The following is a 25,648-nucleotide window of genomic DNA, read 5'->3' on the forward strand; positions in this document are numbered from 1 at the left end:
AAGTACACACTGTGATACACAAACAAGCACGACAGGGAGTGTGACTGTGTGCTGATTCGAGTCATTAGCAGTTAGAGCGAGCAGAGGAAAAAAAAAAAAAAAAGAAGCGTTCAACAAACCCTCATATAAATGCACCTATATGCTCTAACTCTGGGGCAATGCTATGTAGGGAAACAGATGGTGTGAGGGTGGTGAGTTTAGAAAGCAGATCTCCTTTGAACAAATTGATCTATAATAGATCATTAGCTGGATGTGATTAGCTGCTCTGCGGGTTGCCCAGCCAAAATCAAAATTAACTGGAGAAGCTCATTTTGACAGGAACATAGGCTGCTGCTTCAGAAAAAAATTATAATATGAATGTGTCTGTTTTGTCTGCCATACTGTAATCAAAGAACTTTTCAACAATTTATCAGGCTCACAAACTTCAATATATATCTTAGTAGTTATATATAATAGACTGACAATGAAACATAAATTGTTATGTGTCGAGTACATCCAAGTGAGAAAAAAAAACATACAGAATATGATCTTCTGTAGCCGACAATCCAAACAAAACAGTTCAGAGGTACTTTCCTAATGAGGCGGGCAGACAGGAAAAAACATGTTTTTAAACAATTCCATATGCTAGCTGCGCTAACCCTACGACACCGATGTTTCAGTAAAGCTCCTGTATCTGCAACAGTGAAGTAGTAAACCTCCCAGAAGACATAAGCTAACGCTGTCTCTTTAAATGTTATCTTCACAGACAGCCCAATGATGGGGTTCTGTCTGAACTCCTCTGTGGAGAGATGCTTCCCGGGTACAAAGATATGAGCACTTTGGTCTACTACAGTACGAATAAACGCAGGGAAATGTTAATCATGCAACGGCTCAGTCAGCTATTAAATAGTGAAGTAACAACACAAACCTGAGGACCCCCCGTCATTACTAATGGAGGCTACTGTGGCTAATGATAACAGGTTATACTGAAACTAACACTAAGCAGAGGAAAAAGTAGAGACCCATAGCAAATCATAAATCATTGTTTGAACTGTATAAAATGTTTCATATGTGCGAGACTTTAGTCTAGAACTATCATTTATTTCAAATGACTACTACAAGTTGCAGAGTCCAAAAAACATTGACCCTTAACGAAGAGTGACACGAATGAGAGCCTTTGTTACCGGGCTAACGATGTCCTTTCTGCCTCAAGCTGTGTAGGGGACACTGCAAACATGTAAAAGAAGGCGCTCTCATTACATTAGACCAGAATTAAACTTTTTAGGTCTACATGCAGAAAGCTGCTGGGAAGAAAACTATCACTATATAATCACCCCGAACACAATCCCCACTGTGAAACATGATGGTGGCGTCATCACGCTGTGGGGATGCTTTAATTCAGCAGGGTGACTGAAGCCGACTAGCGGTGGGGGGAAGATAGATGGAGCTAAATAAAAGGCAGTATGTTTGTTTGTGCTAAACACTGGGGACTTTGGCAGAGGTTTACTTTCCAGTAGAAAACCCCTCAAACATACAGACAAACTAACAGTCTGAATGACCCAGTCAAATTTCAGACCTCAACTGGAAAGACTTAAAGACTTAAATCTGATTTAAGTTGAAAATGGGAATAGCGTTGAGTCTCTGAATATGCAAAGCAAGAGCCAAAGTAAATCTTTTATATTTTGTTTGTTTTAGTGTTAAGATTTTCCTACATCTCAGGTGATTGGTCCCTCTGAGTGATGGGCTTTTTTGCTAACTTTGGGTTGACCGTCATTTCTAGTGGTCGTCATAATCACTGTCAGTCTTAGTCACCATCTTTCATTATCATTGTCATTCTAGATCATTATTTTGGACGTCATTGTGTTGATCATAAGTGTACTGGTTTTGATTAAGCCACAGTTTATTTTATAAATATGGGGCTCATCATGGCTTCTTCGAAACACGTCACAGTACAAAAACCCCATTCAGCCAGCAGCAGCTATGTTGAAGTCGCTACATGCAAAGTGACAAATCTAAAAAAAAAAGTGCATCTTTAATTGGTTCTGTGACACAGGTGGGCTGAATATAGCTAAAACTACCTTTCAGATTCTTTATTTGCAAATTAATAACAGTAAATAAAATAAAATTTTTAGTCTACTTCCCAATTACACACCACTGATTTAGTACTTTCTATTCCACAGAAATACACTGAAATCTGCAGTTGTAACGTCGTGAAATATGAAAAAGTTCAGGAAGTACGAGTCATTTTGTAAGGCACTGTAAATCAACTCCAATCATCTTCTGCTCCCCACTAGATTGCACACATCTTAACGTGCCTTTTCCACATCCCCCAGATTACAAGCCATTTGGAAGATGAGTCCAACATTAGAAAAGGCTTTTTGACCCTAGCAGGCCACCTCCAAGGTTCCTCTTGCTAGATCCCAGCAGGCAGAGGAAGGTCAGGCCACATTCTGACCGTCTCGCTCCATTAGAAGCTAATGGGTGCTGTGATTGTGACACCGAGGGCAACACAGAGCGGCGGCGCTTCACAGGCAAACAACATCAGAGGAGAAGGGGCCTAGAAGAACCTCGATTGGGTCGCACAAATTTATGCAAAAGAAAACCGAAACTAACCTTATCCCGACTGAAACTCGGGCTTTTGCTTCACTGAACTGACAAATCACTTTGGAGAGGTGCCATTATTCAAAGTCAAAAGGTAAAGCAATAGATCATGTAAGGAAATTAAAATCTTGAGAAGCAACTTTGTGAGAGGAAAAAAAAAAAAAAAAACAACACGCATGGAGTTAAATGAAAGGCAGGCTGGCACGGCAAGAATCTTTTCTCCTTAAGCCTTCATTGAGTTCGCTCAATGTAATTACAATCAAACCGGGTTTAGCTGAAAGTGTGTTTGAGAGCAGCTGAGTGCAGAGGGGGGTATAGTTAATTGAAAATAATCAGATGGAGAGCTGTTGTGGAGCTCAGATGGGAGGGCTGCATCAAGGTCGACCTGATGAGATTTGATCAGATCAGCTCAGGGGACCCGAATCCCGTCGGGGCGGACCTCTCCGGCCGGATCTGATCGGATCCGCGGGGAGCGGCCCGTCACAGAGACGACCCGATATTACGGAAGTGGAACAAGACGCTTTTGTTTATGAATATTCAAACGCATAGATTCTGATTAGGCCGCCACTCATGTCACGTTTTTTTATTTATTTATTTATTTTTGTTTTAATCAGAGCACTCCAGCCTGGCGCTCCCGTTCATCACCGGCCATTCAAGCCGTGCGTGCAGCGTTACGGGGCCATTCAGACGCCCGTCAGAACGCGGCGCGTGATTGAAAAGGAGAGAGGGAGAGCGATGTCACGGAGCATCAAAGGCTAATCAAGCACGTCTGAGCCTCGCAATCACCCCCCATTCAGCAAACTTTTGCTTCCCTCCTCCAGCAGGTTAGCACATTCAAGGAATGCATTATTTTATTTTAGTTTTTTTTGCCTGTCAGGGGGGGTGACATTTGACTCGTAATTACTGACTTCAGACAAAATTTAAAAACAGCAGAGTTCACCTGCAGCTGCTGGCGGCGGAAACGGGAAAAGGCGTGATTTGATTTCTGCTAATTTCAAAAAGAGCAGAAAGGTTAGAATTGATTTATAACTAAAGCGTTTCTTTAAATCTAAAACTTTATATGCTTGCTAAAGCACAGATGCGCAAGCAGCATCGGTCTAGATGACCTAAAGCACGGCGCCACCTGGCATCACACCCGGTCTGCTAGCATCGCTTGCAGGGGACAGAAAATAATGGCGGATGGGGGGAGGGGGGGGACAAGACGTTGAGCTGTAGACGCCTCAGAAGATCACCTGGGATGTGAACCGTCACATTTGCATTTGAGCAACCGGAGGGAACCACTGGAGATTCACGGATGCCCTGGCGCCGCTGTGATTAAAAGGGCTAATTAAAAAGGGAGACAGAAAATCATTCCAGTTTTTTTATATTAAATTTCCCATGAAATTAAGTTTTATTTGCATGCTCTGAACGGGGAGCTTGAGGTTTTTCCCCTTTCTGAATAATCATGCTTTCTAAAAGCTAGAGTAACTTCAAATTGTGACGTCTTCGAATTATTAATCTATTATTTAAATGTTTCACCTACAAGAGCTTTAAATATGAAGTGATTGAACAGAATTACTGACAATAACTTTGACCCAATTACCTAAACATTTAATTAATGATTGTCAGTACTAAAGATGTTGTCTGTCCACAGAAAGCTGTATCCAAGCATGCTAACGGAAAGTTAAATGGAAGGAGAAAGTGTGGGGAGAGATGTTGAAAAAGCAACCGAGAAAATTTGAGATGATCAAGAAGCAAAGGCCACACTGCAAAAATGGAACTAAAAATGTGTTGAAATTAGCATATTTTCCTTGATTTGAGGAGCTAAATAAGACTATTTACCAATGGAATGAGAATTTCTACACCTAAAATAGGATATTAAGACATCCTGCACTTGAAATAAGATGATGGAGATGAATTGTTCCTATTTTAAGGGCAAAAATCTTATTCCATTGGTAAATAGTCTTATTTACCTGCTCTAAATCAAGGAAAAATACACTAATTTCAAGAAAATTTCACTTACTTTTAGTTCCCTTTTTGCAGTACATTCAAGAGTTTTGTCATGTTCATTGTGAACCAGAGACGGCATCAGAAGGTGGTCCAAACTCCTCTCACTGGATGGAAGTAAATTTAGCATTTTATTTGAAAATCAAGGTCCTAGACGAGCTGAATATACTGTACAGAACACAGACGTACTTCTCAGAGCCTCACTACATCTATATTCACTGATACTTTTGAAGACCCAACAGAAGCTATGGTTTGTGTTTTTTCTTCCTATAACTAGTCTGTAGGAATGAATATGTAGCCGTCAATGGTGTAAGGGGGAACAAACTCACTTCTCCTTTCTTTGTTGCAGGGGATAGGTGTAGATAGAGAGGATGCTCCTAAATGCATAACATTTCTATTCCATCACCATGGCTGTGGAGAAGCAGGAATGATGGGAGATGGCTTTCTAATTAAAAAGGGAGTGGTTACTCTTAAAAAACTGATACTGGGCAGGCTGATTTCTTCCATGTATAGAAGTAAGAATTGCAACAAGTGCTGAAGCACAAAAACTGTAAGTAAGGTGAACAAGCAGCCATATTGACTCGAGTACTGAACCGGATCCACATTGAACTGCTTTTCACTGCTGAAGGCAACAAAAATCGGGTGTCGTTGTAGTTTTGCTTTGTTCATGTAATCGATTATGGCCACTAAAGCAGGTCATTTTCAACAAGTTTATATTTTATATTCTTAAAACTAACAAAAGTTACCAGTGCCTGCCCTACGAACTGCTGCATGTCAGAGCTTAGCTACTGTGTGAGCTTTGTTATGATCTGCAGCAGGGCGGCGCCACGCCTGATGAGCTGAAGAAACGGACTGATAGGAAAAAAAAAGCAAACGGGAGTGGTTCCCCAAAGCCGCTGGAAGCACGCTGAACTTCACCGAGTTGTCTGTCTGCCACGTTTCCTGCTTTTCCTGATTAGCTTCCTCCCTGCACCCAGCTGAGTTCATGACTTTGAGCAGCAGCCCATTTTCATTTCACCTCATCCTATTTTGATCGTCGTGTAGATCACGTAAATCCATTATTCTGAATATAACAAAAAAGATTAATTATTACTATTCATTTAATTCATTCAGACTATTCATGGCTAGTCTGTGTCAATACATTTGAACTAAAAAGGCAAGTTTTTAGCGCTGATGCACTCGTTTCTGCCTATTTCCTGTTCAGACTCAACGTGTCCGGCCCTGTCGGTGGTCGTAATGATACGCCTGGTTGCTGTAAAGTTAGATAAATAAAGACAGGGTTCAAATGGTGTAAGTGTAACTGCAAACACAAACAAATCCGACTCTTTTTTTTTAAAGCCAAGCTGTTTACAAAGCGCTGTTATTATGTGCCAGGAGTCCTCTCCTCTTGGTCTCACATTTACATATTTCCGGCACGGGAGCTGACCTTACTCAAACTGCTTTTGGCAGAGTCGCTGAAACCTCTCTCTGCGCGGGTAAAGCATCCGACGGGTCGGCTGCTCTGACCAATATTCCTCCAGCTGCCACGCAGAGCTGCAGGGCAGGACAAAACGTACAGCGGCGCCGGATCAAAACGAGAGCATGGCATTATGGACTCAGGAGTGGGCCCCCATCCACGGTGGGCTCGCACCTAGAGCAACAGCCTCTCGTCTTCCCCACATCCATCAAGCTTGGACATTAATATTCATAAGCAAGGCTGGTGGCCTGTGTCTCAAGACGGGGGGTTAACGAACGCTTTTGTCCGCGCGCATGCATGTCACAGATGCAGGGGGGGGGCCGAGCGGTAATCAAATCACGGCCGCCCCCTCATCAACCACCAGTGGCGTCTCCTTGCGTACACACCGACGCGCCGGGCCCCGCGGGCAGCCGCTGGAGTTCAGCGCAGACTGAGTGATAGTCGAGGACTTGCCCACGTAAAGAGGTCTTGGACTGAGCGCCGGGAGTGCAAATAACTAACCATTATCTCTCATTAGCATCCGTGGCTAACAGAGGGGCCCCACGCTGTGAGGCGGAGGGCCCTCACGCTGGGACCACTCCTGTATGATTGATGGCGAAACAGCACCGGCCACAATAACGTGACACACGACGACAACAACAAAAAAAGGAAAAAGCAAAAAGCGCTAACGATACATCTGTTGGAAGAGGCGAGGCAATAAAAATGTGGACAAACAAAAGGAAGCCGGGGCTATCGAGGACGCCAGGCGCGGCTCATTAATCTGGGAGAGCCGGCGCCGTGTTCGGGCCTAGAGATAAAGTCCGATGGCCTGGGAAGACCGCGGAGGCTTTTCCTCTTTCAGCTGCTGTCACTTCCTCAGCTGCTAAAACAAAAACGCAGAAAACGAGGGGAGGAGCCTAAAAGGAGCAGCGACTCAGAAAAATCACCAAATTCATTAAAGTAACATTCAATTAAAAAAGGGGACCCACTTCAAGCTTTCATTTCTAATCATTTTGGATGGTTCAGGCTTTCAGCGAATGAAAAGGAATAACAGTAGAGAAGAGCAGTAAAAAGGATCCAATTAAAGAGATGCTATGAACATATTATGGCTACACAAGCATGGGGAGGTGCTGACCTTAAACCTCTGAAGGTCTGGTACGGTCACACTGCTAGGAGCTACTTATTAATGGGAAGTTAGTGGGAGGGAAAAGTGTGGCAGACAAAAGGGTACAGTAATCAGTTTTTTGTGTCTTGTTTAATATTCTAACTTTCTCAAAAACAAAGGTTTGGGTTTTCATTAGCTGTACACCGTTTAAATGAAACAGAAATGGAAAATGGATGGCAGCTTGTTTCAATTATATCAATTAAATTAACTTTAAAATGATGTTTTTATCTAGACAAGCGAGGGTCGTCACAGTAACATTTCAAGCTCAAAAAGTTTTTAAAAGATTTCCATAAAAGCACAAGAATAATTTAAATGTCGTAATTGGTGTAAAACCAATAAATAGTTGGCAATTCAGCAGCCCTTTAGAAAAAAAATATAGCTTAAAGCAGGTTGCTGGTCATTTCGCTAATTTACCCATTCATTCCTTTATAATTTGGGTCGTTTTGTTCCCAATGGAACCGTCTGCCAAAGAATATTTCACATTGACCATGCATCTATTCACACCCGCGGTGGCATGAAGCCATAATAGGGCAGAATATGTTAACTCATGCTGTCCAGCAGGTTAAATACTTTGCAGTTATAGAAACAGAAAAAATTTCCTGACCTATCTACGTTTCTGAAAAAGCTCAGAGCGTCAATCTTTAGGATGCTTCGCTGGGTGCGTAGCGCTACACCGAGCTCCCGCTTTGCACAGCAGCTTCTCCTGTTAGCCTTCTTTGTAGCAAAACCTCCAAAAACCCTTGTCTTTAAACTACAGACGGTTAAAAAGCATCTTCTCTGGAGTTTTAGACTTGCAGCGTCAGCTCACTGTTGACTGTCAGCCATCATTGGTTAGCCAAGCCTCTGGAAGGGAAAACTGTGCATCCACATCACTGATGTGCAAATAAATGACCCAAAGTGGTCTCAATCGATTTTGGTGCAAATGACTTCTAAAAAGAAGATATTGCGTTGAATATATTGAATAACTTGATTGTTTTGAAACACATAATTGTGATGAAACTGTTCCTTAATGTTGCTGGTTAGAGGCAAGTTTCGCCCAAGCAAGTGATCACTTAAAAAAAAAAAAAAAAAAAAAGCAACATCAGGAAATCTCTGGCAGATTTTTCCTATTTTCACCTAAAGCGTTAGCAAAAATGGTAAAACCCACCCAATGCATACAGTATAAAGCTGGAGACACATGCTAACATATAAATACAGATCCTGCAGCCTAAAGCAACAGGGATCAGGACATCGCACAGGTCCACGGCATATTCCATTGCATTTGGAGCTCTTGTGACCAAGTGTTCATAATTTATTATTCATCTGAGCACAAAGCTTATGAATATGGATCGTGGAGAGTTTATTAGCACATCTCTGGAATACAATTAGAGAAAGAAAAAAAAAAAAAACAGCAGAGAGGAGCGAAATTACCTTACTGCAAAAAGAAACAGCAACAAGGACCTTCTGGGACGTAACAAGCATGGCGGATCGACTCTTAATGAGTCGTTTTAACACCCCTGCAACCGTTTACAGTACGGGCGACGCTTGCATTACTTTTACAAGGACTGTCTGTGATGGACAACTTGTCATTCTGCCAGGCAGAAGCAAAAAAAAAAACAGGAGTCCACGCAAACGCGCTGCAGGTGCCGAGCCGCTCTAACAATGACGGATTATTTTCTGTGATTTACCGTCGCACAGTAAAGCAACGTCGCCATCACCGCGATAGCTCATCTTCTTACACTGAGCTGTCCATCCAACAGAAAATAGGCCTGTCCATCAGATGTCAACACTGCTATGGGAAAAATCTGCATGAGCCTACATTAAAAAAAAATTATTAGATAAAGAGGAACAAAACTGTCGTCCTCTTCCTCCTCACCTTTTCTCTGTCTTCCACCAGATCGCTAAGCAAGTCGTCAATGTCCAGGATCCCGCCATCAGTGTACTCCAAGTGGTGAATATTCACAGGAATCTCTCCATGTTGCTATAAAAAAAAAAGATATAAAAACATTAGGATGAGGCACTGAGAAGATTACCTAATCTTTAATTTAATTTAATGATGGGTGCAACCATTACTTCTGTAAAAGAAAAACACAAACAACGGCACCAAAGGGCAGAAAATCTAAACTCCAGAGATAAAAAGGCTGATTAACACACCGAATACAGAGCTCTAAATTTCTTTGAGGTCTATTTTTCTACTATAAATATACATATAAACAAAAAAAATGGGCTGCAGGTTCAGACGAGTGACGGATTTATTCTGAATCCAACATAAAGGGAAGGAATTCCAAAACAATCTGCATTTACGCACCAAAACACCCGTCCTGGACCTTTTATCTGATTCTCTTTAACCTCAAGAATGCGTATAAAAAGTTCATGCTGTTGCTCGATACATTTCTGGACTGAAAATAGAGGGAGCTCTTATGGTCCCTGGAACCTCTGGTCTGTAACGTTTTAGCCGTTCCCAGCAGACCGAGGTCATTATTGGAACAGAACCAGCTCACACCCACGGTCCTCCAGTTACCACCGGGAACGCTTCAGCCTCAACTTCTCCATTTCATCTTTGAGTCCTTGGTATTTCTTAAACGTCTTGTGTTTCTTCGCCTTTCTGTCGTTTGAGCTTCTTCATCCATCACTACAACCTCTTCCTGTGCTTTGTCAACAGCCACAACGTCCAGTTGTTTCGCCCTTCCCTCGTAGTCGTGTGGACCACTCGTCATTCTCCGCCACCTTTGGCAGTGAAGCATGGAAGACCCCGAACCGGGGGAAGGTCTGGCTCTTGGGCTTTCACCCATTATGAAGCCGTTTTGCTGGTTCGAGGTCAGGAGGCTGTGTGGGTCGAGCACGCTAACCTGGACTGTGAACATGAAAAGGTCATCCCCAAACCGCCCTCACAAAAAGTTGGGGGCATGACACTGGCCCAAATGTTTTGTCCCCCCCGTTGAACTAAGGGGCGGAGCCCCAGGAAACCCCTCGGCATACAGCAGTCATCGTATCTTACAAAGTGGGAAATCTTCAGGCGCTGGAAGGGCTTTTCTCTCCTTAATACAGAATATATGATAACCAGTAGGGCTGGGTGTCATCTAGGATGAGTCGATTCCATTCGATTCTCCATACATAGCTCAGCTTGATTTCATTTGACTATTTACTACTTTCAAATTAATGCTCAAAGTCATTCAATCAAAAAAAAAAAAAAAAGGCCAAATGTTATATTTATGTTCAATTTATTGAACACGTATCACAGAAGCCGTCTGATTTTAGGGACGAAGGCGCTTCTAAAATCCTGTCGGCCATTCCGCAAATTTGTCTCACTTGCCCTTCCTCGCTGTGAAGAGTAATGGTAAGATGTAATACCGCCCCCTAGGGGTTGGGAGGTATACCGATAATCAAGGCAAGAATATTGATATTAAATTGTTTTTTTAAAAACAGCGATATTAATCTTTGCATCGATTTTTATGCACAGCCCTAATAACCTGTAGGGCATGTGCATTAGGGCTTTGATTTCCAAGTTCTCATGTTCCCTCAGCGCTGCCACGTGGTTGGTGCACCGTACCTGCGAGCCAGTGTTTATGGAGCGCAGCTTTCTGAGAAGGAGGTGGACATTTTTTGTTGCTCCGCGGGAAGCAGGGCCGCATTCCTCGCCGGCACAAGAGCACACCAAACAGAGACTGACCGAACCGAACTCACGTTCGACCGCACCGCTATCTCAAATCTGTTTACTCAACAAAAATCAACAGAGAAGTTCATGAACAACGCCGGCTTGCTCTTTTTGGAAGCCAGACCATAACTGCACTGGCTGTTGTTGAAGCACGGATTTCTGAGAAATTTCTGACAAGTTATACTTTGCAAGCAAGCTGAGAGCAGAGACAATCAATCTTACAACTTCATAACAATGTGTGCTGGAATTAATGGCCCGTTCGAAACTCTCCGTAAAAATAAAAAAATCATAACAGCAATGCATTAGCAGCTGAATGACCTTATACGGAGAGGCTAAGCTCGCCTGTGATCAGCCTGATCCCAGCTCTGCTGTGTCTCAGTCCAAAGGAAGAGGAGTCCCGCCTCCCCCCACGGTGCATTTCTCAAATCAAATGGCTATAATGGGAGCGTTTGGGTTCATTTTTTAGTGTTTTTGTCAGCGCTACACCTCTGAGACCGACCAATCAGAGTGTCTAGTTTCAGGTGGCAGACAAACGCCCTGCGGTTTCCAGACAAAGTTATGACAGACAGGGTTAAGGTATGGGATCAGAGCAGCGAGTCACAGGAATGTGAGAGCATACAAACTGGACAGACGGAGGAAGGCAGATGCTTAAAGTCACGCCGAAAGCAGCGAGGGCACGGCTAAATACCCAGACAATATAAACCCAACTCAAAATGAGTTTCAACCAATAATACAAAATCTCTCCTGATTAGTTTTAAGCAGCTCATTTATTCAAATACTGAAACATAAATCCTGTCCAGGGAAATTTAATATATATAGGGACTTTTTTTCCACTTCAAACTGCCTTGAGCTAGCACAAAAGGGCTGCGAAGGCGTGTGGACAAGGTATTGCCAGAAAAACAGGTCCAACTTGACTGTCTCCCTGCATTCCTCCACTCCTAACCAACCGTTCGCGTGTTGTGGTGGTAGTACGACAGCATAAGGCAACGTGTACAGGTCTGGGTAAAAAGATCACAAACGCCCATCGTAGGCATGGATGCCACGTTCATTTTGAGCTTTTCATGACGGATTTCAGCTGTTTCAGGTGGACATAACACAAAAAAAACAAAAAAATGTCAATGGTGTTTCAAAAACAGTTAAACATAAACCTAAATACATACATTTCCGCTAATATCTGGCTAAGCAAACGCACCTCAGCCATGTTTGTTGTAGCCATGTAGTCCTCAACAACTCCATCTACCTTATCCAATGCTCCAAGATGAGCCAAGCCCACAGCATGACACTGCCACCACCATGCCTGACAGTACAATAGCCTCACCTCGACTACTTCTTGACACTTTGGCCATAACAGCTAAAGCAACGGACCTTTGTAGTCTGAGGCTATTGGAAAACCTGAGGTAATATGCACAGAGATGCCGGTGTTTGAGCAATTTTCCAGTTTATTTTCCCCCCAATTATCTTTATCACCATCAGAAAAGCTCAAATATATCCTTCAAAGCCTGAAGTCAATGTGCAAATCATGCTAATAATGAGCGTATGTAAAGTTCCCACCAGGACTGCAAGGCAGGAAGAATCTTAATTGTCTGTTTTGGGATGCCAGTGTATCACAGAGCTTAAGGGTAAAAAAAATAAAGATAGAAAGAAAGTGTGATTTTCAGAAGGAGGGACTTCACCAGATCACAGGATTAAAGCGGAAGATTAATGCCTGGGAGTTAATGAGGATCACCTCTGCAGGAGAGTTTAAGCGAACCCCAGATAAAACACTCTTTTTCCTCCGTCTACCAGTGAATCCGTGACACTTTCTAGGCAAAATAAGCTGCGAGGAAGAAGAAAGGGGAATAAAAAGTTCCTCTGAAGTTCCTCGGAGTGAATCCCTTGTAATTCCTGTACTATCCCCATAAAATAAATAACAAAAGGGAGCTCTAACCGAGCCAGCTGCAGAAGAGAATTACCATGACGGTTAGAAGAGTAAACTCCCTGCAAATTACACTCTTAAGCCCCCCCCCCAATCATTTAAAAGTGATATCTCTCCTTCCTCTCCCCGTCTCCCACCCACCGCACACTCTGGCGAGCGAAGCACGTCATCCCGGGAGAGAGAGAGAGAGACGACGCGCCGGAGCGATTAGTGGAGCTAAATTCTGTGAAGTGGCGGTGCCATTTCACACTTTGATCCTCAGAAGAATGTGTCATTATGAAGCTGTAAGAGCTCCGTGTGGGTTTAGCTGTGATGAAAAATATATTTAAAAAAAAAAGACGATTCCCTTTAATGAACACGCCGATGAGGGCTTGTTCTTAAGTGTGACCGGCTGACGGCGGGCGTGTTTTAAAAAGCGAGAGAAGCGACAGAAGATGGCAGCCAGTTTCTTTCCACGACAAGTAAGCATTAACTGGTCGCCATGAAACTGAAAGACATTCAAATTTGGGGCTGTAACGTGCCAAAAAAAAAATAATAAATGGGAAAAATATCCTCCACAGAAGCAAAATCCACCCACAGGTATCAGGAAGTATATTTGCTTAACAACTAATACGGGATAATATCTGCGTGATAAGGCCACCAGCTGCCTGTCTGGCAGCAGGACAGTACTTACTTTTACAAACCCGTCCACGCCAACACGTCAGACATCCAGCCAGGCCTAAAGTTGACATAAACGTGCAGAGGAGGAGAATCGGGAGCAGGCTGGAACGGTTACATTGAACTAGAAGGATGCATTCTGCACAGGCGAGCTGGGACTCACAAAGCCAGACGACGCTGGACGACAACTACTCACAGAAAGAGGGTTTCAGTGCCGAGCTGGTTTCTGAGTAACAGCATAAAATGAAGACTTTTGATCCATTTCTGTATTTCAATTTAATGTTTTATTATTGGTGGGGAATAAATATCAAATGGTTAAAATAAAGTTACAAAAAAGGCGTTTCCCCATCAGGCCTACAAGAGTTGTAGGCCTGTTTCGCTGCATTTTTAAAAAGAGGTTTCCAGGGTTTAAATACATTTAGTCTGGTGCTCGGGGCTGTTGAAGAGAATGTAACCACCAGGGTGGGAACCCAAAGAGCTGTCTGAGGGCTTTTAATTTGAAGAAAAAAAAAACAAAAAACAGCCATTCCGCTGTACCGATGGGATGTTCAAAATTACTGCCAACCACCCAGGTATGGCTGCCCAGGCAAGTTCGTCCTGCAAACAGACTGCAAGATGCTAAAAGAAGTGTCCAGAAACCCCCATATATTGTTTTCACAGGACCTATCGCTGGCATGGAGGGAAAGTGCCTCTGGTAACTAACCCTGGTAAATCCCAGCCAGAAAAAGAGGAGGAGCAATTTTACCTTCCATATGAAATGTTAAACATTTGACCAAGATGAGTCTAAAACTGAACGATCTGGAGAGGCGACATGTTTGGCAGCAACCAAATGCAGCCTTCCGGGAAAAGCAATTAGGGCCAACTGGGAAGTGTCATGCTTAGGACTGGTGACCATCAGTTAAATAAATTAATAAAAGCTGAACTGGACCACGTGACATGATGATGACCTACATCAAACCAGTAAATCCACCAAGAACTGTCTGGGAAGTAGGAAATGTGGGTCTAGTCAAAGCCCAGATCAACATCTCAGGACTTGAAACTGGGTTTTCACACAGGAAATCCCATCAAACACCCCACTTCTGAAAGTGAGGACTGGGTTAAACTTTGCTCTGATGGATACCAGATGCTTCTCATAGGAGTTATTTTAGCTATAGGAGTTAACATAGGCTATTAGGTGATGGGGTGTCCTAACTTTAAGATAATCTACAAAATTCAGTCAAAAAACATACTTTTGACTGATTACGAAATTGTTATTAAGGGTATCAAAATAAGTCTTCTAGATTTAAAGGAAATCGGTACAACCGCTCATTAAAACACAAAGATCTAATATGCCGTTTTTAAACGGTGTGTTGCTGTTGTGAATTTTTACTTCCACAAGACATGTCTTTGATGTTATATTATGTTTTATTTCTGGTCTGCCGCTCTTACTGGCTTCCATGTTTGCAGGCTGCTGCCCTTTGGCCAAGATAAAACATAAAATGCTGCGCTCTGTGTTGGGAACCCTGGGAAATCTTATATGATTGGCTGAGGAACCAGGAAGTAAACACAGGATGCACTCTGAAAAACGTGACTAAGACGTTGTTGATGGAGAGGACTGATTGTTTATAGGAAATATGACTTCCATCCCAGGTGACACGTGAGAATGATTTAGGTTGATCTTACAGGAAATATCTCAATAAAATCTTTAATAAAATGGGGTGTTTCACTTTTCTGACTTTAATCTCTATCTTTTCATTTGAGAAACATCTTGTTCCTTGTTTGAACGCTCAGACAGACAAAACAAGTCGTTTCAGACGTCCTTCTAGAAAAAACTGCAGATTAAACTCAAAAAATGTCACAGGGTTTAGTTGATCGCCTCCAAAAGAGATCCCTGGCATTATTATGTACTATATATTTATATAAAACTTGGAGAGTTATTCATATCTATACCACTTTCTCAGCATTTTCTCACCAAAATTTAAAGAAACGCTCTTTTGCACAGAGCTTCACATATTTTAACATCTTTGGTGTAAAACTTTACACACTCCCACAATCCTTTATTTTTTCTCCCCCATCTAACGCGGCAACATTGCTACAGACTTTATCACCGTCCTGATAACGTGCAAACGCATGTCTTACAGATCACACTTTATAATAAGCTACATTTTCTTTAACCAGATAGTTTCAGGAGTTTCTCCTCAGCAGTGCGGGGGATGAGAGCAGCAGGAGGATGGGAATGTGGCTGAGAACGCGTTTAAACGAACTGCTAATTGGGGCGGTCTACGCGGCGCGGCGGGAACGCACGTCAACGCCCGCGGTGATTAGACGCAGGTTTTTTGCCGCTGTCAGCGGAGGGGTCAGCGAGCGAGGAGATCTGCAGTTAATGTTGGTGCTAAATGGGTTCTGCTGGCAGCTAATCTGCTCCCATCCGTTTGGCCCCGGCTCGGACTTGTCCTCGTTTTTTAGCAGAGGCCGTGGACTGCTGAGTCAGCGGCTAGCATCAGCGGCTAATTAACATGCCTTGTGAGAAGCAATCGAGGCCCGGGCGGATATCTAATCACACGGTCACATTTAGCCCGGCGCAGCTTGTGCACCGCAGCGTGTCGCGCTCAGAGTCAACAGGGACCCTCTGGGCAGAGAGGGCTTGGCTGCTGCTGTCAGTGAAGCAAACACTCGACAGCTCAGGGGGATCACTGAGAGGGATGAGCTCCGGCGTGTGTGTGTGTGTGTGTGTGTGGGGGGCCATCTAGGTGTTGGTGTGCCCCTCTCTCCGCTGAGAGGACGCCATCCATCGAGCCATCCAGGCAACCAATCACTCTCTCAATCCACGCTTCCAAGGCTTCTCGGAACCAGAACCCCCCCCCCCCAAGGGAGGGAGTGTGGGCAGGCTGAGCGGGCACCAGCCAACCGATAAGAACGGGGCCTGTCACCAATCCTAATCCCCAATCACTCACAGGACAAAGCCTCCTGTCCGCCACGCACCTCTCCAGCTGTGGCCGCATTGAAGACATCAAACAGTAAACTTCCACCTGCCCGCTGAGATATCGGGGGCTTAAAGTGGGGAGCCATTGTACAGGTAGACAGCGGAGGCTGCAGCCGGAAAACACAAACATCCTCGAGGAGACGGCACAGCGGCGCGCTATCGCGCAACGACAGCCCGCGCGCACGCACGCTGCTGATTAATAAAAAGGTCAGAGCGGCAGAATGATTAATGTTCAGGAGATCGCAACATTAAGGATACAGAATACAGGGGGGGGAGAGGGATGCGGGGGGTGAGTGGTGGGTAAACATCCTTACAGGGTCCCTGCACTTGTAAAACTCCAGAATTTCTGATTCTTTCCATTCATCTTAAAATTAAAAACAGTGACGTTCACATTAAATTTATGGAAAATGCATCAACAGTAGGTGGGCTTTAAATGTGTGATCCACAAAAACAACAAGCAGCAAGGAAGGAAGGAAGAATACAAGAAAGGATGTAAGGTAAGGTACAAGGAAAGGAGGAGGAGAAGAAGAAAAAAAAGAAGGCAGGTAGGAATGAAGGTCAACGTTTAGACAATGAGATTGAGGTAAGGTCTTTGACAATAAGGGGGTCTGGAAGTACTAACTTTTTTCAAACTTTTCTATCTATTTAGATTGAATCCATACTTTTCCAGACAGTGTAGCAACTCTTTGCTGAGAAGCCTCAATTCATTCTTAAATTAAAGAAAAAAAGGACAGAGGGCAGCTCTATCTCCACGCTCCACACCTCATCCCCACCAAAAGGTAACAAAGCCTCAAACATCCTACAAACGGAGACTGGGTGGAGAGCAGCCGTGACTCACCTTGGAGTGGAACAATGTGGGAAAGCTTTAAAGGAAATATATCTGCATGACCACCAAATGAACAACAGCAGGGGAAATTGTTAAGAAATGTCACAATTCACACCAGTTTTCCACTAAATACACAAAATGGTAGCTAACTGCTATGTGTAGGCTCTTTTTTTTTTTTTTTTTACTAAAATTTGCTTGCACATTTACTGCTGCCTCACAGAGAGTTAGAATATTATGAAAAAGTTTAATTATTTCAGTAATTATACTAAAAAAAAAGTTAAACTAATATGAAATCATTACATATTGTTCAGGTAATTTTCATCATTAAGGTTTATAGCTAATAGAATCTCTGCAGAGCCATGGCTGATGCAGTAATTTATGCAAAGGAGCCACAACCAATTCAATAGAATTTTATTTATATAGCCCCAATTCACAACACATGTCATCTCAAGGCTCTTTATAAAGTCAAATTCAATCAAATCATCCAGATTGGTCAGAAAGTTTCCTCTCTAAGGAAACCCAGTAGTTTGCATCGAGTCTTAACAAGCAGCATTCACTCCTCCTGAAAGAGCGTAGAGCTACAGGGAGAGTCGTCTGCATTGTTGATGGCTTTGCAGCAATCCCTCATACTGAGCATGCATGAGGCGACAGTGGAGAGCAAAACTCCCCTTTAACAGGGAGGAAAACCTCCAGCACAACCAGAACCAAGCTCAGTGTGAACGGCCATCCGCCACAACCGGCTGGGGGCTAGAGAAGACACTACATGGACATACTTTTCAGCAGGTTCACACTTATATAATGAAAACTATTATTTTTTTATTGGTGTCATGTAGAACTCTAGTCATGTGACCAGTTTAATTTTTGGTTTTCATTAGCTGAAAGCCATGTCCATCAAAACCAACAAAGATTCTGTTTGAATTAAATGAACATGAAATGGAATATATCCACATAAAATCATAATGCAGTAACTATATCTTCTAAATAAGGGAATGTTTTTTTTTTTGCTCCAATTTTGTCCTGAGCTTCTTTAATGTGGCATTCACACCCCATGGATTTATGGTTGATTAGATTCTGCTTTTCTCCTGTCTGGCTATGCTAGGTTAACCTGACAACAGCCAGCTGCATGTATCGCTCCGCCTAGCTCCACTCACATACATCTGGGACACGGCTGATTGAAAGTGATTTCCCCAACCAAATTTTTGGTCTGGCCAATCAGGACGCAGGGCGGGTGTTTCATGGATGTGACGTAGTGGAGAAGCCACCGTGAGATTCCAACAACAATGGCGGCTCGCATCGAGGAAGCAAGCGTTAGCATTGATGCTGCTATTTCCTCCGTGTTGTCCAATCTATCTGATATTGTTTCATTAAAAAAACATCAGAGAACGGCTCTGAAGGCTTTTGTTGGTGGAAACCATGTTTTTGCCCTTCTCCCGACCGGATTTGGCAAGTTTTGTTTTCCGGGGCGCGGACGACACGTTTTCCGCGGACCGGCTCGCAGAGCGGGGGGTGGACGACACATTTTCCGCGGCCGCCTCGCCAAGATAGCGCTGCGGGAAACCCTGCACTACAGCCGCAAACACATAAAAAAAAAAAAAGTGGTTTTTTTTCCGGCGTCGGTCTCATCAGCGTCACAGGTTAGCTTCGGTGTGAGTGGTTGAAATAGCACGTCGATAAACATGACAGACAAGTGGCTTATCCAATCATATGCAAGGAGTTTTGATAAGGCCCAGCCTTCAGTAAAGGCAATGCCTATGGCGGTGTCCCAGATGTATGTGAGTGGAGCTAGGCGGAGCGATACATGCAGCTGGCTGTTGTCAGGTTAATGCTAGGTTGTATATCTTCAACAATACACACTTTGATTTGTCTTAAATGCATGCAAAGCCACAGCTTGCTATGGCCTCTGCCCTTCTCTTTTGCCAGCGGCTTTGTTCATGCACTCCATCTTTAAAAACAGAAGAAAAAAAAAACGACTTGCGTTAAACTCGTATGACTAACAATGTTTACATTTTGAAGCACATAAGAGTGTGTGTATGAAATCTCTTTTCTCAAAAAAATGGACATACCGACAGAAAAGAGACAGCTAGAAGAATAGGTGGGAAAAAGGAAAAGAGAAAGACAGAGAAGGAAAAAAATAAATTAATTAAATAAAACTGCGGATTCCAGAAGATGATTAAATATTTGGAGTGAGCAACCCCACTCCAGAACCACATATCCCAGTTATCTGTTGGGGGATGTTCTCAAAATCTGAAATCTGAAAAAGTTTTGCAGCACAGATTTTTCATTCACAAATATTCCAAAATTAAGAACCAATGTTGATGTTACTTCAGTCAAAAAAAACCTGAAAACTTTGTTTTGTTTTTTTAAATCAAGAGGTGCCCATTTCACTTATGTAACCAGGTTATAGTAAGTATTTGTATTATTTTATCCCCTCTTAATAAATAGGCCTATGCTTACTTTCAAATTAGGTAATTTAATTCACGAGGAAAATGTTTTAAAAGAAACACGTGTGAACGTTGGGAACTATTGTTAAAAAAAAGAAAGAATTGGTTTTTTTTTTAGCATTTAATTATTTTCGAAACAAATCCTTTAAAAAATAGAAAATGAAAAAAAAAAAAAAAAAAGACCTGAAACTTTTTTTTTTTTTACTTTGGTATTATTTGAAATGTATTTTCAAAGAAGTCAAAAAGTATTTCTGTACCGAGTCACCTACTGTCACTGAAAGTTTTGCGAAAATAAAAAAAATAAAAGTAATTTTCAAAATAAATTTTTAAATAAAGATTTAAAATCAACACAACCCAGAGTGGAGGCTAACCAAACTAGCAGCTAAAGCTAGCTAAAGTTAGCTGTGACGTCACGGACCATAACCTCAGCCGTTGGTGTGTCACGTGACCAGTCACCTAGCTGAGGTATGAGGGCGTTTGTCACAAAATGACAGGCACGACTGGAATGAAATAGAGTTGTTTGAGCGAAAACATGACTATGGCTGTGTTTATACGACCACATTATAAATAAACGACATTATATTTGTACTTTATGAAATGTGTCTAGTTTTAAAAGAGGGTTTTTACCTGCTCTATTATCCTGCGGTACCTCCTTGTGGCTTGTTCGATTAATTCCCGGACGGTCCATCCAGCTTTACAGGGAACCACCACCGCGGTGTCACCGAAAGTTACAGTAACTTTCATGCCAGCTGCGACTTAACGCTGTTGTTTAAAGAAAAATAAGCCAACGATAAGAGAAAAAAATATGTATATAATCCCAAATGTGAGAGGTCTGAGGAGCCGACGCTGCTCCCTGTTTCAGAGGAAAGGCACCTGTCCGTCGAAACCGGAGCAACAGGTGTCTCAGGTCGGAGTGAAATCACGATGAACGGACACTTTTTCTGACGCTACCGACTTGTTCTGCTGAGCAAAGTCCCAGAAAACATGTTGATTCTAGCAGAACTCGAAGAAAGTGGCCTTTGCGGCAGCAGAAAACGTATTTCTGGTCATGCTGAACCGACGGCTGATCCACCCAAACAAAACAAAGTGCGAGTGAGAAACCCGGAAGAAATCACGGTGCCTCTGGCCCTGCAGGAAAGGAGCGCACACTACCTTTATTTACCTCACATGTCCACTCAGTACATTGCAATATTATTTAAAAAAATCTATTTATTACAGTAACTGCATCGGGAAAACACATTATACACATTTTACAGGGTTTGTTTCTGTTAATTATTATGATTTTCTGCTTACAACTAATAAAGAATATACATTTAAGATTAGAATGTGAGGTGGGACACATTTGTTTGCAAATAAAAATCTGAAAAATGTTCAATCCATTTGCCTGTTTTTAGCTAAAACGTAGCAAATAGTCTTCCTATATGCAAGGTAATCAGAACAAACAAGACTGTGAAATCTTGTTTTTCTGGTGGAGGCTGTTGGCGTTATCCTCATTTCTAATTGTTTTCGGACATACTTGCTGTTCATAACTTTGAAAAGACAACACATAAGCACACCTCTCCCCTCACTCTAATCCCCCTGCCACTCTCTCCGCACCCATCACAGATTCTAATTACCTCGCCATTACTCTCTGTCATTTTGTGTCATTAGGTTGTGTTGTGAAATTGCCTTTATGGATATTAGCAGCCGCTGACAGGCCCCCGCACCTCGTTCCCTCACATTGTTTGGTTTTGCTCTCTGGGATTTCCTCCCCATCACGTCAGAGAGAGGCACCGTTGCAAATGGATTCATAATTGGGACAAGCACTTTTTCCTCTCTGCCCCCCCCTCCCCCTCCTCCAACCATCACTGCATTTCACCCAAAATGTGCAGAAACTAAAAGGGCTTCTACTGACATCTCTTTCCTCTCATCCAGAGTAAACAAGGTGAGTTTCACGAGTAAAGAAAGAAAGTGGAACAAGAGAAAGAAAGAGGTCATCTGTAATTAGTAAATCACCGTTTAAATAAAACCCTGCATACTTGTCCATAATCCCCCTGATTTTTCAGGACAGAACAGAATTATAGCCCAGTTTAGCACTGTTTCCAGCCCCCCGAGGGTTTGTGATATAGTGAATAAGCTCCCCCAGCTGCTGACTCATCAGTCAGCGCAACGGTACTGTTGCCAGCACTTGTTCCACTGCTGACTCCAGTCATATTTAATCAGCCAGGAGGAACATGTGCCTCTCCACCCTATGCTGCGGAAGGCTGAGACGTAGGGAGATGAAAGATAAAATTGTTTGGTTTTCATCTGAAAACTGAAATGCCTGTCCTTTCATTTAAACAGTTATCGGTTCAAGGCTGGTACTCTACTACAATCTGGAAGGCCTTCTCAAAATAACAAATCTAGCGTCAAATTTTTTGCGTTTTATTGAAGGAACCATAAAACTGGCCCCACCCTGACCAGTTCTCTAAATGAGACACGTAAACGTTCACCTTCTACTGGACATAGACTGTATTTTAGATGTTTTATTGATAGCAGAAGTCAAACAAATCCCCGTAGCAAACAAGCATTAAAAATGAAAACCCTTTTAAATGTTAATGAGTTGTTACTTTTTTATGGCTCGCAGCTAAAAATAGATCAAGCTTAATTTTTTAATGCTTTGTTGTGCTGCACTCACATCTGGGCTGGACTACATCCCCCATCACAGCTTGAGTGGGAGCTAAACTGAGAATGAACCTGATTCTCGGGTGATTAGTCATCTTGAAAATCTAACAAACGACTGCACACGCTGAGGAACATAAATCAAATATTATATCCATGGAGCATATTGATACTTTAAAGTCTGAGATAACACTGCTGTTGTAAATATAAAAAATATAAAATGAAGTAATGCAAGCATTTTATTGGACATTACGCATGGCCACATTAACACATGCCCAAAAAATTATAAAAAAAAACCCATGAGTGCATTTATTTGGAAGGGGAGAAAACCTCATGTTTAGAAACAAAATCATTGTATTCAAAAGTATTGCAGACTTATAAGTCTACTTGAGATATTTTGCTTATTTATTCACACTTTTCTTTTTTAACATGCTTACATTATCATGGGACGTAACGCAACTAAGTTGGCTAATAACTGTCCACGATGATGCAGCAGCTTGTATGCTAAGGTTACCTAAATATTTGCTAACTTGCTAACATTAGCATTAGCTCAAGTGCGAGCCACCAGAATTGACAAAGACTTCTATATAGGTGTCGAAATGTTTTCAGAAAAAGCAGGTGAAAGTCTGTTGCCGTTGCCATGACCCCGATAACTGAGAATTTGCGCAGGCGTGTAACATTAGCATGCTAGCTAACAAGTTAGCTAATATTAACTCTATCATGCTACGATGTTTGCAACAGCCTACATGCAAAAGCATGCTGTTTGCTAATATTCTCAATTATCTTTGGGTTCAAAATAGTGTGATGATGTGGACCTATGTCTCGGCAAAAAAAGGCTTTTCACTTTTTAAAGTGTACGGCGTCAATAACTCTACAAATTACCATACTTTTTCACTAAATTTTTATGATCACAATTTAAATCCAAGATCATTTACTCTCTACTTTTTGAGCTCAACCGACAATCATTCAAGTGGTCTAGGTCTGCAACAAATTACAAAACACAGTTTGCAATGTTACCTTTACACATGACAACGTGTGAAAATAATATGCAGCAAAGCTGGTCTGGAGTTGTCTTTGAACTGACTATAACTACATGAACTGTTCCTCACAGCATAGCCGAAAAACATGTGGTTCATAAAACTGTAAACATACTATGTTGGGTCATTACTGTTTACATAAAATGCACTTCAAGTTGAATTTAAATTTTTTGTTTTTTATGGTTTAAAAAATTAATATGAAGAAAAAGCAACCCACGGCGGAGGATCTGTCATCCTGTGGGCCTGTTTCTCTTTCAAAGCACGTTTTTTTGAGTCCAAAGCATCATGAAATTTTCACACCAGAACAGATCAAAAATCTGTTGCCTTCTTCTAGTAAATTAAAATTCAGTCATTAAAGATCTAGCAAATAGGGCCAAAAAATAAAGAAATGACCCATCAGACACAAAATCAGCCTTTTTCCACAGCCATTTTAGCCCAAACAAGCAAAGGTGAGGTGACGCAAGAAAGTGCACATATCAGTGGCCATGGATCGCTCTTATTTTGGATGCTTAATATTTGTAAAATACTGGAAGTCCCATGTGTGGTACTAGTAAGAGATCTTTTTAAGCATTTATTGCAGGTTATTATAATGCAGGTTTTCAAATCATTTCAAAGTGGGATGTTTCCCCTCCCCAAATTATCTCAAATTTAAAGGTCACCGCTCAAGTTTTTTTAAGGGAAGTCAAAGGCTGTCAGAAACATGCAAAGCTGCAGTACAAAAAACAGGTAGATTTGCTCTGTTTACTCGTAAGTAGCAGCGAAGCCCGTCAGACTTGAAAGGGAAACAGGTCGGGCGGCGTTCCCATCCCGCAGCATCGTCTGCATACCTTCATTGCTCCCATTTGTTGACTCTATGATGTCAGGTTCTCCATGAGCGGGGAGCTCTCAGCACGCCCCGGTCTTCATAACTGTACGACTTCGCACTGGAAGAGCCCAATTTTAGTCATGTTTCAGCTCCAAACTCTGTTACAAGTGGGTACTCTTTGAATTGTCTATTGAGCCTTTTCTTTTTTCCTGCCTTTGAATCTTTTGAATCGCTCCCTCATTTAGAAGTGAGGCGCGCTAGCCAAAGTGTTGCTCGTCAATAACAGCACAGTGATGGTTTTTGTTGTTTTGTTCATCGCTTTGAGTGCAATTTGCAGAGCTGGGTTGTCTGGGTCGATAGCCATGTTGATTTGCTTTCAGCCTCCAAGCAGTGCTCCTTTTCTAAAGAGCAAAATTGACATGTTCTCAGCGGCAGTGCCACCACCCTTGTGTTTTAGCTCAGTATGAGACTGAAGCCGGTCGATAGCTGAGACTTGCTTCACTTCCTGCTGCGATGCTTTACAATTACGGAGTCTGAATCGGTATCAGGGATTACTGGTGGAAAACCCGCTCTCGCTCTCGACGCGTGTGGGTAGCGGGCAGGACAGGGAAGATAGCGCTCGCAGACCAAAGAAAACGTGACTTTCATTCAGCAGGAGGATTTCATTTCAGACAGCAGGTATAATATTCATGCTGCAAAATTGCGTTTCTTTTGTGTGCGACGGCTGAAAATGGCCTAAAAACCCGTTGCCAAAAGCTCTCCCCCTAGTAACAAACAAAAGCCAAAGTCGTCCAAAACTGTCTGGTATTATCACAGTTATTTAGAGGAAAATAGGCATCATCATGTATTGACAGAAAAAATGCAAATTGTCTTTTTTTTAAACTTAATGGATCTTTGTGAAGCAATGCCGGCTCCTTTTTGGGGCTTTTCAAAGGACTGGATGCAATCCTTTGACAGCCATGAAAGAACCAATATGGTTCATTTACAGTACATTCAGTTTCTCTCTAACTTATATATAGCAGCGTCTATATATTTTTGGACATTTAGATGTGTGAAAAGCTTTTCATTGACGTAAAAACAATCTCACCTTAAATGATCTGACATATTCAATCTCTAATTAGAACAAATGTAGTCATTCCCAGATTCAGAGATAATTACTTTTGTACTAAATCCCTGCTCACACACTTTTATTAGCACCACCGGTACTTTCCAAATCTAAAATTTAGTCGTCCTTGTGGAATTAAAATGATATGACGCCGAGCCCCATTTCTCTTAGTCACTCTTAAAAATAGAAAAGTCAGGCTTAGGCTAAAAATTTCCACCATCCACGTGTGCATATGACACAACCCGTCAGCTGGCAGATCACAAGCTGGGAAAAAAGATTCCTGATAAAAACTAAAAGACTGGGACAGAAAATGTGACGTTTGGAGATCAAGGCTTATTTATCATGATCTCTTCCACCTGAAGCATCTGTCAGGCAGCCTCGATTGACGCGGAGGAGAAACGCTGCCGCTGACAGATACATCAAATTGCACTGTTTGTCTTGTTCAGATGGCCCGGTCTAG

At 42.3% G+C, this 25,648-nt stretch overlaps 1 protein-coding gene across 3 annotated transcripts in view; it reads right to left on the bottom strand.

The window, feature by feature from the left end:
- Nucleotides 1–20,726, bottom strand: part of pard3ba (par-3 family cell polarity regulator beta a) — a 178,929-nt gene extending 158,203 nt beyond the window's left edge. For 2 of the 3 annotated variants that reach the window (XM_036127955.1, XM_012857330.2), the window contains exons 1-2: nucleotides 20,229–20,726; nucleotides 9,022–9,126 (exon numbers count right to left, since the gene is read on the bottom strand). In XM_036127955.1, coding sequence (XP_035983848.1) covers nucleotides 9,022–9,126; nucleotides 20,229–20,345 — 222 coding nt within the window. In that variant the 5' untranslated portion in view covers nucleotides 20,346–20,726. The remainder of the gene's footprint in view (nucleotides 1–9,021; nucleotides 9,127–20,228) is intronic. The other variant, XM_021313420.2, reaches the window with a different exon arrangement.
- Between the last annotated feature and the right edge of the window lie 4,922 nt (nucleotides 20,727–25,648).

Source organism: Fundulus heteroclitus, chromosome 24 (assembly GCF_011125445.2).
Source record: "Fundulus heteroclitus isolate FHET01 chromosome 24, MU-UCD_Fhet_4.1, whole genome shotgun sequence".
Classification (NCBI taxonomy): Eukaryota; Metazoa; Chordata; class Actinopteri; order Cyprinodontiformes; family Fundulidae; genus Fundulus; species Fundulus heteroclitus.